The sequence below is a fragment of the Setaria italica genome, chromosome VIII, assembly GCF_000263155.2.
Source record: "Setaria italica strain Yugu1 chromosome VIII, Setaria_italica_v2.0, whole genome shotgun sequence".
Lineage (NCBI taxonomy): Eukaryota > Viridiplantae > Streptophyta > Magnoliopsida > Poales > Poaceae > Setaria > Setaria italica.
In genome coordinates, this window is record NC_028457.1 from 29,936,790 (window position 1) to 29,949,870 (window position 13,081).

The window sequence follows — 13,081 nt, forward strand, 5'->3', positions numbered from 1 at the left end:
CAATGGAGGTTGGGAGGGAGGAGCGAGTGGTTCTGGAGGGGCTGGTGTTGCTTATATAGCCGGGGTGAGGTGAGGATAAGAACGGGCGGAGTGACTCACCCCAGGCGCAGCCATTGGAGGGGAGGGGAGCTCCGGTGGGCGCTGGCCAGGTGGTGCCGGAGCTCTGCATAGCCAACCGGCGTGCGTCCTGGTGATGAGGAAAGAGAAGATGACCTGACGAGTGGGCTCGGCCAAGACATAAAACGTGCCAAATTGGCTCCTTATTTGATATAGCTACAAGTGTTTAAAAATTTCCTAAAAATACTCATTGTAAAGATAGAATCATCAAAAATCCAATGCAATAAGAATCAACTCAAAATATGTTATGGTTTTCACGCAATTGACAAAACAAAATAGCTAAAATTGAACTTTAAATGAATTTTTAACCCAAGCAAACACCTCTGAAAAATTTGGTAAAAATATTTAAAATTACTAAATGATGTATAATATTTAAATAAAATATTTGGGGGCATAGTTTATGGAAGAAATTGGGGTTCATTCACAAATTTGATTTTTTACCAATAAAAGATGAATTTCTGGGCACTTAACAATGCATGGCCAAAACATTCATTTATGCACAAATGATGCTTATAATGGCCAACTATGCACAAAAGGATGTTCATGATGCTTAAATATGCATGATGATGGTCGTGATGCGTGTTGTGACGAAGGTGTCGTGTATAACATGTGTTTTCTTAGAAATTTGAATTAGACGGTTGAATCTCCAAAAGTGAAAGTTTGAGAACAAGGTATGCGCTATAAGTTTCATAAAGGCCACATATGAGAAACTCGATGGGCTGGGAACTTGGATGGTGGGATCTTTGGTAGAGCATCGGCCAAAGCTGTTTTGGAGTTGGTTTTGAAATTTGACCGATCGTCTACTTGATTTTGGAACACTCTTTGCTCATTTTCAAGAAAAGTGCAATTTAGAAAGGTTGCTCAAGTTGGAAAGTTCTACCACTTTTATATTAGCCAATGTTTAAGTCCTTATTTAAAATTTATTTTTATTTGCTTCACAAGTTATTCTCAACAGGAGGGAGTTTTTAACACTTGGTTCAAAATCTGAGGTATTTTTAGATCTTACTCTTAGCTATTTGGAGTTAGCTCTAATTTATTCCTTAATCCCTTTGTTGAATCTTTTGATTTAGTTTCTTAATCACTTCGATGATTCTCTAATTTAGTTGCTTAATTACTAGGGCTATCACAGCCACTCTTCTTGTCCCTTCCCTCCCTTCCAATCTTGCATCTATAGCAACCAGGCATCTAGACCTCCAGCGATGTGCTCATCACGACGCTGGCGACAAGGGTGGTCGTGGCCTGTGCGTGCGTGGCCCCACCCCCACGTGGAGCTCCACCTACAGGCACTGGATGAGCTGAAGGCCTGAAGCTGAAGAGCTACGATGATCTGTGGTTCACAAATTGGCGTGCTAACAGCTATCAACAATCTGCCCATGACAAAGATTTGGACCTGTTATGTTGCAAATTAAGCACTCCTTTCTAGAGTATACTTTGTTAAGCAGCAGATCGGTCGAATTACTTGTGTAGTTGTTCTAGGTGTATCTGATGACTTAACAAAAAAATGCTATCGGTTGCATAATCCGCATCATTTCCTTTATTAGCATGTTAATTAAAACTTTTATTTGTGGGTGCATGAAACCTAATTGTTACAAGTTGTAATTGGGGCTAAAAAACTCCATCAGTTGAATTCCTAATCTCCGACATATATCTATTATTATATTAATAAGGGAGTGCCACCATGTTCGCCGAGAGGATCTAGAAATTACCACGTTAATTGAAAAAAAGAAAAGCATATACACCGTTCATTTTAATGATAATCCAATGGCCCAAATTCAATGTTAGAATCATCGCAAAAATACAATAATAAAAAATCATACCGGAGAGTCCTTGCCAAAATTGTTTATGCTACATGGAGTTATGTGCTCCCGTAGCATATACAGATACCACATGAGAACCCACGTTTGCATCTTGCACTTACCACATGTATTAAAATTTTCCATATTCCATAGCATGTATATACAATTCATACTCCATGTGACACGACTAGGACATGAAAACGTGTATAGCATAAAAGATAGAGAAGGCCAAGAAGTTACCATATTAATCAGAAAGGAGAAGAATATACACAAGATCTAATGGCATAGATTAATCGAAAGAATTCATGTCAAATACGATTTAGATTATTGCTAGAAAAGGAAAAGGATAAATATTAATACGATGTAGAAAAGGAAAAGAATATGAAAGTAATAAGATATGCAACTCTGTATTTATTTCTCATCTCATCTACTTTCTTCAAAAGAATATCAACGATCAAACGTAGGGATGGATACGTATATCTTGAAATCCGAATTATCCGAATTCGTACTAAACACGATAGTATGGATATCTATATTTATTTTTAATGTGGATGTGGATGTGGATGTCAAATGGATGTATCCGGATTCGATTTTCAGTGTTTTTGTCTATCTAGTTCCAGATTCGTATTAGAAAAAAATGTGAAATATCCGACATTATCTTAAAGAATAAAATATCCAATGAAGCCATATAAAACTTATTTATATTACTAAATACCAATTACAAATTATGTTAATTTTAATATTGCTAATAAATAATTATTTACACCATTCAATCTATTTAAAAAACTTATCTATACAACAAATAACTAATTATGTTAACCTAATATTACTAGTGATATATAATGATAAAGTTTAATTAATTTTAATATGACTAATCATATTAATTTTAAATACATTATATTATTTTTTAAATGAATAAATCATATTTAAATATATTAATCAACTTATTTTATTATTAAATGATATATATTTATGGGAAACTTATTTTTATATTTATTTTGATATATTTATTTATTAATAAATTGTTGTTTTTAATAAGATATGTATTATGTATTATGCATAATTTACTCCCTAGTAACATGATTTTTGATCAATTATAAAACCACGATAAAGCAAAATTGATACTCGTTATGACGCTAGGTTATAAGTCGAGTAAGTATCCAAATGCGAATCCGAATTTGAACTATTCGTTTTGTATTCTTATTCGTATTTGAATTCAAATTAAATTGTGGTAAAAAGTGTTATCCAAATTCGATTTCATGCGTATCTAACACGAATCCATCCCAAATCAGACGATAGCAAAAGAAAAGGGAAAATCAGCACTCAGTTTTGTTTTTCTTTATAAGGAAACAATAGCGAGGCAAACGCTCCACTATCGCTATTAGTGTGGGCCACCTTGGGTAGTTTTATTTAAGCAAGTGTCTACAAAATAAGTCATGAAAACATACAGACTAAAGAGGAACCGGCAAAAATACCACGAAACGACTTTTTAAATCAAATTTACCGCTAGAGGGTGGTGTCTGAAAATTTTCCTACTTGTGTGCCTGAGCCCTGTTACGTTAAGCTCCATTCCCTGCCTTTATTTAAAGATGTTCTGATGCGTGCCTTGCGTCTCGGAAAAGAAGTCTTCTAAAACAATAAACGGACATGTACATCTTACAAAAGACAGACAAGCACACTGCGCAAGTACCACACAACACGGCAGGCAGCTAGCCAATGCGTATTGGAGAAGCATTTTCCTGATCAGTTCGCAGTATATATAGGGGAAGGGGAGGGAGGCAGGGAGAGCGAAGACATCGACATCACAAATCACACTAGGGTTTGAGAGAGGCCAGGCCGGCCATGAGTAGTCATTTCTGGAGGGACGTGCAATGGTGGGAGGACTGGCAGCTTCGGTTCCTGGTCCTGGCGAGCCTCGCCTTCCAGTACTTCCTCTTCGCCGCCGCGCTCCTCCGGAAGCGCCGCATCCCGCACTGGTTCAGGGTCCTCGTCTGGCTCGCCTACCAGGGCGGCGACATCGTGGCGGTGTACGCCCTCGCCACCCTCTTCAACCGCCACAAGAAGGACGAGGTCGCCGCCGGCACCGCGCACCTCGACATACTCTGGGCGCCCGTCCTGCTGCTGCACCTCGGCGGGCAGGACGGCATCACGGCATACAGCATCGAGGACAACGAGAACTGGAGAAGGCACCTCTTGGTCGCGGCGTCTCAGGTCAGTCTGTGCAGCTAGCAGACATGTTATTACAAGCTTGAATTTTTTGGATTTCAGCTGATATACAGTTCGACCAAATTGATTTTTGGGAAAATCTAAGTGGAGATTATCTAGTCTTAAAGGAAGAATCCTCAAACTTTCCTAAAATGGAATATATGAACTCACCACATTTAAAAAAAAGTAAAAGAGGTTATTTTCCTTATGCAAACTTTTCTAAAATAGAAACATTTGAATATTAGAAAACGTGAGATTTATATATATAGGCAGACACAATATATATAGGCAGACACATCAGGGGGTGTTTGGATCTTTAGGACCTCCTAAAATTTATGTCTCATCGAATATTCGGAGGCTAATTAGGAGGACTAAATATGAGCTAATTATAAAACTAATTACACAGATGGAGGCTAATTCACGAGACGAATCTATTAAGCCTAATTAATCCATCATTAGCACATGTTTACTGTAGCATCACATTGCCAAATCATGAACTAATTAGGCTTAATAGATTCGTCTCGCAAATTAGTCTCCATATGTGCAATTGGTTTTGTAATTAGTCTATATTTAATACTTCTAATCAGTATATAAATATTCGATGTGACAGAAATTTTAGGAGAGACAAAGAAACAAACACCCACCGATTGCTGACCTATATTTAGACCTGCATCTGCCGCTAGCTGTTAACATAAGGGGGAGATAGTATCAAAAAGAACATGAGGAGGAGATTAAAAACCAAAGAACTACTTTGTTAATTTGTGAAAAAAATTCTTATAATTTATATTTGTTTCTTAAGAATTCGTACATGAAACATTTAGAAATGCTTACATGACGAAGGGAGTATACGTCTAATGGTTCTCTTAGTAAGTTACTAGCCCACGCAGGAGCACGGGTGTTTACATATAACTCACATTTGCACATGCCTCAGATCGCCATAGCCATCTATGTGTTCGTCAAGTCGTGGTGGTTCCATGACGAGAGGCTGCTGCGCACATCGATCTTGCTCTTCGTCCCCGGCGTCATCAAGTGCCTGGAGAAGCCATGGGCTCTCAGGAACGCCACCGTCACCAGCATCGCCAACTCCTCCGACCCACTGATGACCATGACCATGGAAGAAGACGACGGCTCGCTGCCGACGGACATGAAGTCGCTCGACGAGTACGTGAAAGCCGCGAGGAAGTGCGTCGACGACGAGGCGAAGAGAGATCCTCCCCAGTTCTTCGACGACAAGATGAACGACGAGCCCTACCACCTCTTCGTCGACCTCGCCCACCCCTACTCTGTCCGGCTCAAGAACCTGCAGGTCATGGCGGTGCCGAGCGGCAGGGCGGAGGCGCACAACCGTGTCCGCGCCTACGTCTCCCGGGCGTTCGACCGCCTCTACACCAAGCACAAGGCGAGCTACGGCGGCGTGCTGCGCGCCGTCGTCGTGCTCCTGACCTTCGCCGACATCGGGCTCTTCGAGGTCACCCGCCGCCGCCGGGGTGAGAGCTCGCCGTACGCCCGCGCCGACGTCGTCGTCACCTACGTCCTGCTGTGCTGCACTGCCGCCCTGGAGCTCGTCTCCGCCTCCGTCGTCCTGGGCTCCGGCCTGCCGGAGACCGACGACAAGGCCGCACAGTACAACCTCATCGCCTACCTCGCCCGCAACAGGAGGCGCCGGTGGATCAGGCACCTCGCGTTCCTACTGGGGATCAAGGACCAGCTGGACTGGCTCTGGTTCACGGCGCCTCCCCAGCCCACCCGCCGCGTCACCGAGCTCGTCCACGACCACGTCGCCGGCGGCTGGAAGCCGAATGGCTACATAAAATCCTTGGACGACTACCGCCGGTTCAACGACAGCCGCGGCCAGCGGACGCTCGAGAGGGAACGATGCGGCGGCACGGCCCTCGCGGCGAGCCTGCGCATGCCATTCGACGAGAGCGTCCTCGTCTGGCACCTCGCGACGGAGCTCTGCTACTTCGACCACGTCGACACCGGCGGCGACGCCACCCGGCACGGCAGGGTGATCTCCAACTACATGGCCTACCTGCTGTTCGCCAGGCCGTGGATGCTGATCCCCGGCGCCAGGCGCGGGCTCTTCCGCGCCGTGTACATCGAGCTCCGGGAAATGCTCAAGGAGGAGCCGTCAGAGCTGGACGACGAGGAGGAGGAGGCGGCGGTGGCGGAGAAGTTCTCACCGACAGCCATGGACGAGATCGCGCGGAAGATCATCCAGAAGCTGAGGAACTCACCAACGAGCTCAGACGCCCGCCCACGTGCTCGCAGACTTCCCGCCGATCTCGTTCGCAAAGCTTGGGCGCTCGCCTACGAGCTCATGGAGTTTGCCACGGAGAAGACGAAGGAATTCATCAAGGAGGAGGAGCAGAAGCCGCCCCCGACGGAGGAGGAGAAGAGGAAGGCGGCGGCGGAGGAGGAGAAGAAGCAGCTCACGGCGGAGAAGAAGGAGGCGGAGCAGAAGCCGCCGCCGACGGAGGAGGAGAAGAGGAAGGCGGCGGCGGAGGAGGAGAAGAAGCAGCTCACGGCGGAGGAGAAGAAGGAGGCGGAGCAGAAGAGGAAGGAGGTGCAAGCGAATCGTGCCAAGAAGCACGGGGACGCGAGGATGTGGGAGGTGATCCAGGGCGTGTGGGTGGAGATGCTCTGTTTCTCGGCCGGGAGGTGCAGAGGGTACCTGCACGGCAGGAGCCTGGGCAAGGGCGGCGAGTACCTCTCCTACGTGTGGCTCCTCCTCTCGTACATGGGGATGGAGACCATGGCGGAGAGGATGCAGAGGACGGAGCTGGGGCCCGTGGAAGGGGACGCGGGGGCTCTGGTAAAGACCTCGGATCCGGACGACGACGACGAGGAAGAACTGGCACAGCTGGCTCGCCCAGTGGCACCCAGAGGCGCAACGGCGGCGGCAGCGGTGGCGCCAGCGGCGATGGCGGTCTCGGTTGCAGCCGTGGTGCCCGTCCTTGGCGATGACAATGTCTGACGGATGGAGGAATAATGGTGCAGTGAACTGTGGAGGTTCGTTGTTTTGTGTTGCTGTTGGTTGCCCTTTTATGTTCTATTCTTAAAGGTACAAACTTGTACGTGTGTCTGATCACCGCTCAGGCTGTTCTTCATTCATGCGTACGTGCTAGTAACTGTGGTTTCGTGTTGCTAATGATGCTACCGCCCTATCATCTTGTTACCGAGCAATAAAAGTTATACAGGGTATGTTGTTTCTCTTACACCCTTATTGCAGTGCAGCGTGTTCATGTCACTGCTACAGAACACTCCTTCCGGTCGTCTCACTGGCCATGGGGCCAGTGCGCTTTAAGATTCTTTTCAAGATTCATTTTTTGCCTTCATTTTGGGGAAGCTATCGAGTGCCAGCATCAATTCAACATTTACATGTAATGGGCCAAAATACTGGACGATCCATATGCAACCAACCTCCATGACGTTAGACAACAAACACATCTACTGTAGTTCGAACCTTGGGCCGAATCACATTACCTGTGGCTCTAACCTTGGGCTGAATCCTAAGGTACTGTGGTCCATGGCCCATGATGCCACCACCTAGGCTCTGCCAATTGCTGCCAAAGACTGGGCATGGAGGTGGATGTGGTAACTCAGCTGACGCAATTTGATTTCCTTGGCCGACAGAATACAGATGCCACCAAACTGGATGACACTAGACAAGCAAAAGCCGCAAAGAAAATAAGTGGATGCCAATGAAAAATTGTGCGAGGACAGAGTTCATGGGGATCGAGAGACCATGGCGAAGAGGCTGCAGACGACCAGTCCAAACGTCGGCGACTCGGCTCCATCAGCGAGAGCTGCCGGCGACAAGAATCTCTCAACTCTATGGAAACATGGTGTGCCGAATCGTGGAGTTAGTTTGTTCATGTGGTTACACGATCGAGTACACTTTCTGCACAATGTTTGCTTTCAATCTGTTTCTTCCCGGCCCGGCAAGTGTGCAATGTGTTGTTGGTATAAATTATAAAATACTTTGAGAACTAAAATGCAACTTTGTTAATGTCAAATTCTGCTTTTTTCTAATTTTAATCTTTTAGTTCAATGAATAAAGGTTTTGGGTATATACTTTGAGAACTAAAGTGATGTTACAATGTATATTTACAAGAAAATATGGCTACCGCAATGTCACGAAGCGGTAGTTCAATATCGTAGACATTAACTACAGTATACCATCCATAAAGATTCTACTCCTTCCTTTCCAAATTGTACACCATTTTAGCTTTTCTAGATACATAGATTTTTTTTCTATGTATCTAAGTGCAAATCATTTACTTACAATTTAAAATGGAGAACATAAATATCTTAGCCATTAGAGTTTGTGGCATCAACATGACGTTACACCAAATTGATCCCATATGGCTTGAAAAAGATAAAAGACTTCCCACCAAACTCACCATTCTATTTGAGATTTATTTACAATACAACACAATCGTGTTGAAACAGAATAACATGATTTTGTTCCTAAAAAAAAGAGGGCATAATAGAACAATTAGAGAAACAAAAAAAAAAAGGAACACTACCACCGTGTCAAAACTCTCTACGGCTAATGCTCCAAAAGGTTGGTGTTTATTTACATCACGTTCTAAAAACACTAGAGCACACAAAAAAAAGGAATATCAACAATATATGTAAAGAGAGCAGGAACAGAGGAATAAATGCAAATAGGGGATACACATTTTTAACTAGATCACCAAAAACCCAATCAACCAAAGAATGCATCTACAGGGGTCGAAAGATATGCAACAACGATGTTTTTTCACAAAACCAGCGAGCTTTATGTCCAGAGAGTAGCTCATTCGGGCCAGAGAAGTGCAAACGCACAGCTCGTCCTTCCCTAGGTTGCTTGTGACGAGATTATCAGAGAATAGAGGCGCTTAGCTTCCTTTTAGGAATCTTCTTTTGCCTCTGTTTGGGGAACCTGTCCAGTATCAGCATCAGACCGACATTGCTCCCACACATACCGATGGGGTACCTGGCATATTATACCCAGCATTGGTGAAATGTATAAAAAGTAAGAGCCAAGGATAAGCTAATGCCTAATGGAGCAAGATTTGGTAAGGCACCTGATGCGATTTGATTTCCTCCGCCAGCAGAACATTGACGCAACCCACTGGATGTCACATAAAAGAAGCAAAGAGTCCATTAAAAATTCTGTACAATATTATCTTCTAGAAGCAAACGTTGAATGATGCAATATAGATTAAATTTAGTAATATCTCTAGTCTAAGTTCAGAGAAAGAAAGAGCTATGGTACCAAAGATTACTAAATTAATTAAATTACACATCTATAACACAACGTCCACAGCAGTACAAGACAGCATCAATGGGACCATAATTACGATAGTCAGTTAACAATACTGTGGTCAGAACTAATGCAGTTTAGTCAATCATCAGCAATGACCCAATCCTGGTAGCCACCATGTGGATAACCTTAAGGCCACATGTCTTCCATTGTTTCCAACAATTCAGTAGCAGACTTGGCAGATGGTACATTGATATAAAATAGAAGAACCAAATTTAAAATTGATCCCCTGTTCTCGATCGATCCACGTGCCATTCCTTCTATTATTTGGTAGTGTGACAGGATAAGGCACATGGCCAGGATCTCTAGTTCAGGTATGATGCACTATAAAATGCTGATGTATCAGGTGAGTGCACAGCAAAGGACAAGCCTATGAAATTGCATCTAACAGATATAGCAAAACAGGAGCAATTTGTAATCTCCTAAAATTGAGAATTGACCTAAGAAATGAGGAAGATCCTTTGTTAAGAGATACACAAGAAAGACTTTGCAAGATAACTAACGTGAAATGAGGAAGATGCACAATTGTATGTATAAGGATTAAACAAAGACCTTAGTTGTGTGTATAAGTATCTGAATTCTGTTAAGAGCTACCATGGTTATGAGTGAACATAGTAACCATTTGGTTATTCAAAGTTGCAGGAAGACATGTTCACATAACTGTGGGATTTCTTTTATCAAAGAAAACTATTGGTATAATAGATGTTAAAGAAAACTATTGGTAGGAGTAGGTTCAATTGAGGAAAATATAGTCCTGTTCACAAAAGCTAAGTTGTTTTCCATCCCAAGCAAAACAAAGGATTGTTAATAACATGAATAGCCACATGTTCACAACCCATCATAAACAACTATCATTTTCATCTATCCAAAGAATTTGGGTGTAAATGTGGCACATACTACAGCGCCATCTGCATTTCTACATATGGCGCTCACGAAAGTTTTTAAGAGCTTTCACACAACGTGTTAAATGAAAAAATGAAGCTCACCAGGAGAATCGTGGACAGTGAAAAACTATCAAGCAATAGCCCTTTAGGAAAAACTGGCAAATCTTAGGGTGCATTTGGCAGAGCTCTCAAAGCTGATTCCAGCAGGAGCTCTGCCAAACAGTTTTTTAGAGAGAAGTGATTCTCCACTGATTCTGTGAAGTGATTCTCTGAAATGAACTAAGAGGCTGGGAGCTGAAAAAAGTAGCTTCTCCTGATTCTGTGAAGTGATTCTCCATCCTAATTTTAAGAGTTTATGCTAGAGAATCAAAGAGAATCACTTTCAGCCACAGAATCACTTCTCTCAAAGAATCCTAGAGAGAATTAGAATCAGATGGAGCTCTACCAAACAGACCCTTAATTTTTAGGTTAGTTGCTAAAAAAACAAGACAACTTTGTTATGTACAATTACTTACCAAAAACTCAAATAGGGACAACTGACCACTGACCACAAATGCAGGGACTATAAAATAGCACCCACTACTGACTTGACATTTTATCAAGCAACAACGCGTTCCGGATAACTCATTAATTGGAGTCCTGCATATTACGTGACCTTTAATGCATGTCTAAATAATGCAGCAGTCACATGGCTTCCTCCAAGCAAGCATTACAATGTGAGTACAATAACTTCTCAACTAAGCAGAATTAATCAAGCAATAAACAAACAGACTCAACTAAGCAGAATTAATCAAGCAATAAACAAACAGAGCATACATATTTATTTACCTTGAGCACTGTCACAATGAAGATCTTGACGAAGGAATTCCGCTTCTTCACCACCTTCCTCTGCGCCATGACAACTGGTTGCAGCCTTGGCTGCACCTTCAGCGGAACAGCCGGGAATGGCGCCGTGTCCTTGCAGAGCTGCTGCGCGATCTCCCTGAGCAGAACCACCTGCACCTTCTCATCTCCCATGGACATGATGGTGTGCCGCATCGACTCCCGGTCCGCCTCCAGCGCCTGCAACCTCGCCTTGAGCTTCTGTATCTCCGCCTCCTCTGTCCAGCCGCCACCCCCAGCCCGGAAGCCCACCTCCTCGTTCCCCATTGGCGCCCCGAGGTAGCAGCAGTCCTCGGGCGCCATCACCGGCACGCCGTGCACGGCGTCCACCGTGTACACCCGGTCGCCCTGCTCCTCGTCGTCCAGGTCCGGCGCGTCCCGGCGGTCCGTCGCGAAGAGAGGGAACTCGTCGGCCAGCGCGACGCGGCAGCTGTAGGGGACGCTGTCGCCCGAGAGCGCGCGGGCGTGGCGCGGTGAGCCGAAGAGGACGACACCCTTGTCGGCGTCCGGGCTGGGCATTCTGTTGAGCAGGTGGTGGGTGCGCGGGGTGCCCACGTCGGCGGGGCGTTCGAGGCAGTGGACCGAGCGGTAGTTGTCGCAATCTTCGTCGTCGGAGAAGGGGAGGTGGTGGTGGAACCCGCGGCGAGACCCCGCTGCGGCGGCGGTGGGGGAGGACGGGAGCGAGGAGGACGCGGACGGGGACGGGTAGCCGAGGTGGAGGAGCCGGGCCTGGCACGCCCGGAGCCGCGCGGCGAGGGAGCGGACCGCGTCGTCCCGGCGCTCGAGCGCGTTCCGGAGCGCGTCCGCCTCGGCGGCGTCGTGCGCGAACCGCTCCTCCGCGTAGCGTCGGTACTGGCGGGCCTCCATCATGGCCTCCGACTTGTCCCGCTGCAGGCGCAGGATCATGGACATGGCCTCGCTGGCGGCGCCCTCGGCCGCGGCGCGCTCCGCTTCCAGCTCCGCGTGCAGGTCCGCCGCCCAGCGGCGCTGCCGCGCTAGCTCCTCCCGCAGCTCGTCGCCGGGGTCCACGACGGCCGTCACCGCCAGCGCGTCCCCCGCGTGCGGCGGCGGGGAACCGCGCTTGGCGAGCGTGACTCGCGCGGGGCCGCCGCCGCCGCCGCCGCCGCAGAGCGGGCACGGGTCGTCCTCCCCTGCCATGGCGGGAGAGGAGGAAGCAGTAGCAGCAGGCGGCGCGCGCGCATCCGCCTGCGCCGCGCTGGGGGGTGAGGCTGGTGGGAGTGGAAGTGGGGAGGAGCCGAGGAGGGGAGTGGGCGAGGTCGGTGGCGGCGGCGGTCAAGGCGAGGGGAGAGGAGCGGCGGATGGATATTTCGGCGCCGTTTCGGGAAACGCGAGCCCGAGCGGCGCGGTGATGGGGAGGGGGCTGGCGGCCGGCTCGATGCCTCTCCCGTGCGCGGCCGCGGCCGCGGGGTGGTGGGCTGGTGGGCGCGGCGGGGTTGGCGTGCGACGCCCCGTCCGTGCTGGCTGGCCGTGGGGCCGGCCGATGCGGAAGCTGACACGGTCGCGGGGCGGCGTGCGTGCAGGCGGCCCGCCGATGCGCGGGACCGGGTCGCGCGCGAGGCCCCCGTTGGTTGGACAGGCGCCCAGGCCCAACCAACGCTCCTCGGCGCCTAGGCTGTCACGGTCGCGGTTAGGATTAAAATTTTCTTTTTTCTTACGACGTGGCCACGTGGGATTGAATTGTCTCTTTGCGCAGGGTAAGAATGTTGTGTCCCGTGTGGCCGTGTGGCAGTGGAATGAATGATGTGGGGGAGCGGATGCGAATTGACCGGTCGATTTGAAACTTGTCGCCGCCGTGGTCCTTGTTGAATTCAAACCGGGCGTGGTAGGCGCGAAAGGGCGCCGGTCTGATTTCGCCGGGTAGA

The 13,081-nt window shown here is 47.2% G+C and overlaps 2 protein-coding genes across 2 annotated transcripts; one reads left to right on the forward strand and one right to left on the reverse strand.

The window, feature by feature from the left end:
- The first annotated feature begins 3,709 nt into the window (after nt 1-3,709).
- On the forward strand, nt 3,710-7,336 carry LOC101761199. The gene is made up of 2 exons (XM_022828805.1): nt 3,710-4,124; nt 5,050-7,336. Exons 1-2 carry the CDS (start codon nt 3,756-3,758, stop codon nt 7,093-7,095), a joined length of 2,415 nt encoding a protein of 804 aa, XP_022684540.1. The 5' UTR covers nt 3,710-3,755; the 3' UTR covers nt 7,096-7,336.
- Nucleotides 7,337-8,490: 1,154 nt separating this feature from the next.
- On the reverse strand, nt 8,491-12,627 carry LOC101782505 (myosin-binding protein 7). Its single transcript, XM_004979476.4, has 3 exons — nt 11,145-12,627; nt 9,194-9,240; nt 8,491-9,102 (listed from the first exon to the last, which is right to left on the reverse strand). The coding sequence occupies exons 1-3, from the start codon at nt 12,354-12,356 to the stop codon at nt 8,988-8,990; spliced, it is 1,374 nt and encodes a 457-aa protein (XP_004979533.2). The 5' UTR covers nt 12,357-12,627; the 3' UTR covers nt 8,491-8,987.
- Nucleotides 12,628-13,081: the final 454 nt, after the last annotated feature.

Bases quoted from the DNA above. Each gene is read 5' to 3' on its own strand.
- LOC101761199 (XM_022828805.1), top strand. From the start codon at position 3,756: ATGAGTAGTCATTTCTGGAGGGACGTGCAATGGTGGGAGGACTGGCAG. The intron at 4,125-5,049 runs GTCAGTCTGTGC...CACATGCCTCAG, and splicing joins TCTTGGTCGCGGCGTCTCAG to ATCGCCATAGCCATCTATGT.
- LOC101782505 (XM_004979476.4), bottom strand. From the start codon at position 12,356: ATGGCAGGGGAGGACGACCCGTGCCCGCTCTGCGGCGGCGGCGGCGGC. The intron at 9,241-11,144 runs GTAAATAAATAT...TGTGACATCCAG, and splicing joins TCATTGTGACAGTGCTCAAG to TGGGTTGCGTCAATGTTCTG. The intron at 9,103-9,193 runs GTGCCTTACCAA...ATAATATGCCAG, and splicing joins AGGAAATCAAATCGCATCAG to GTACCCCATCGGTATGTGTG.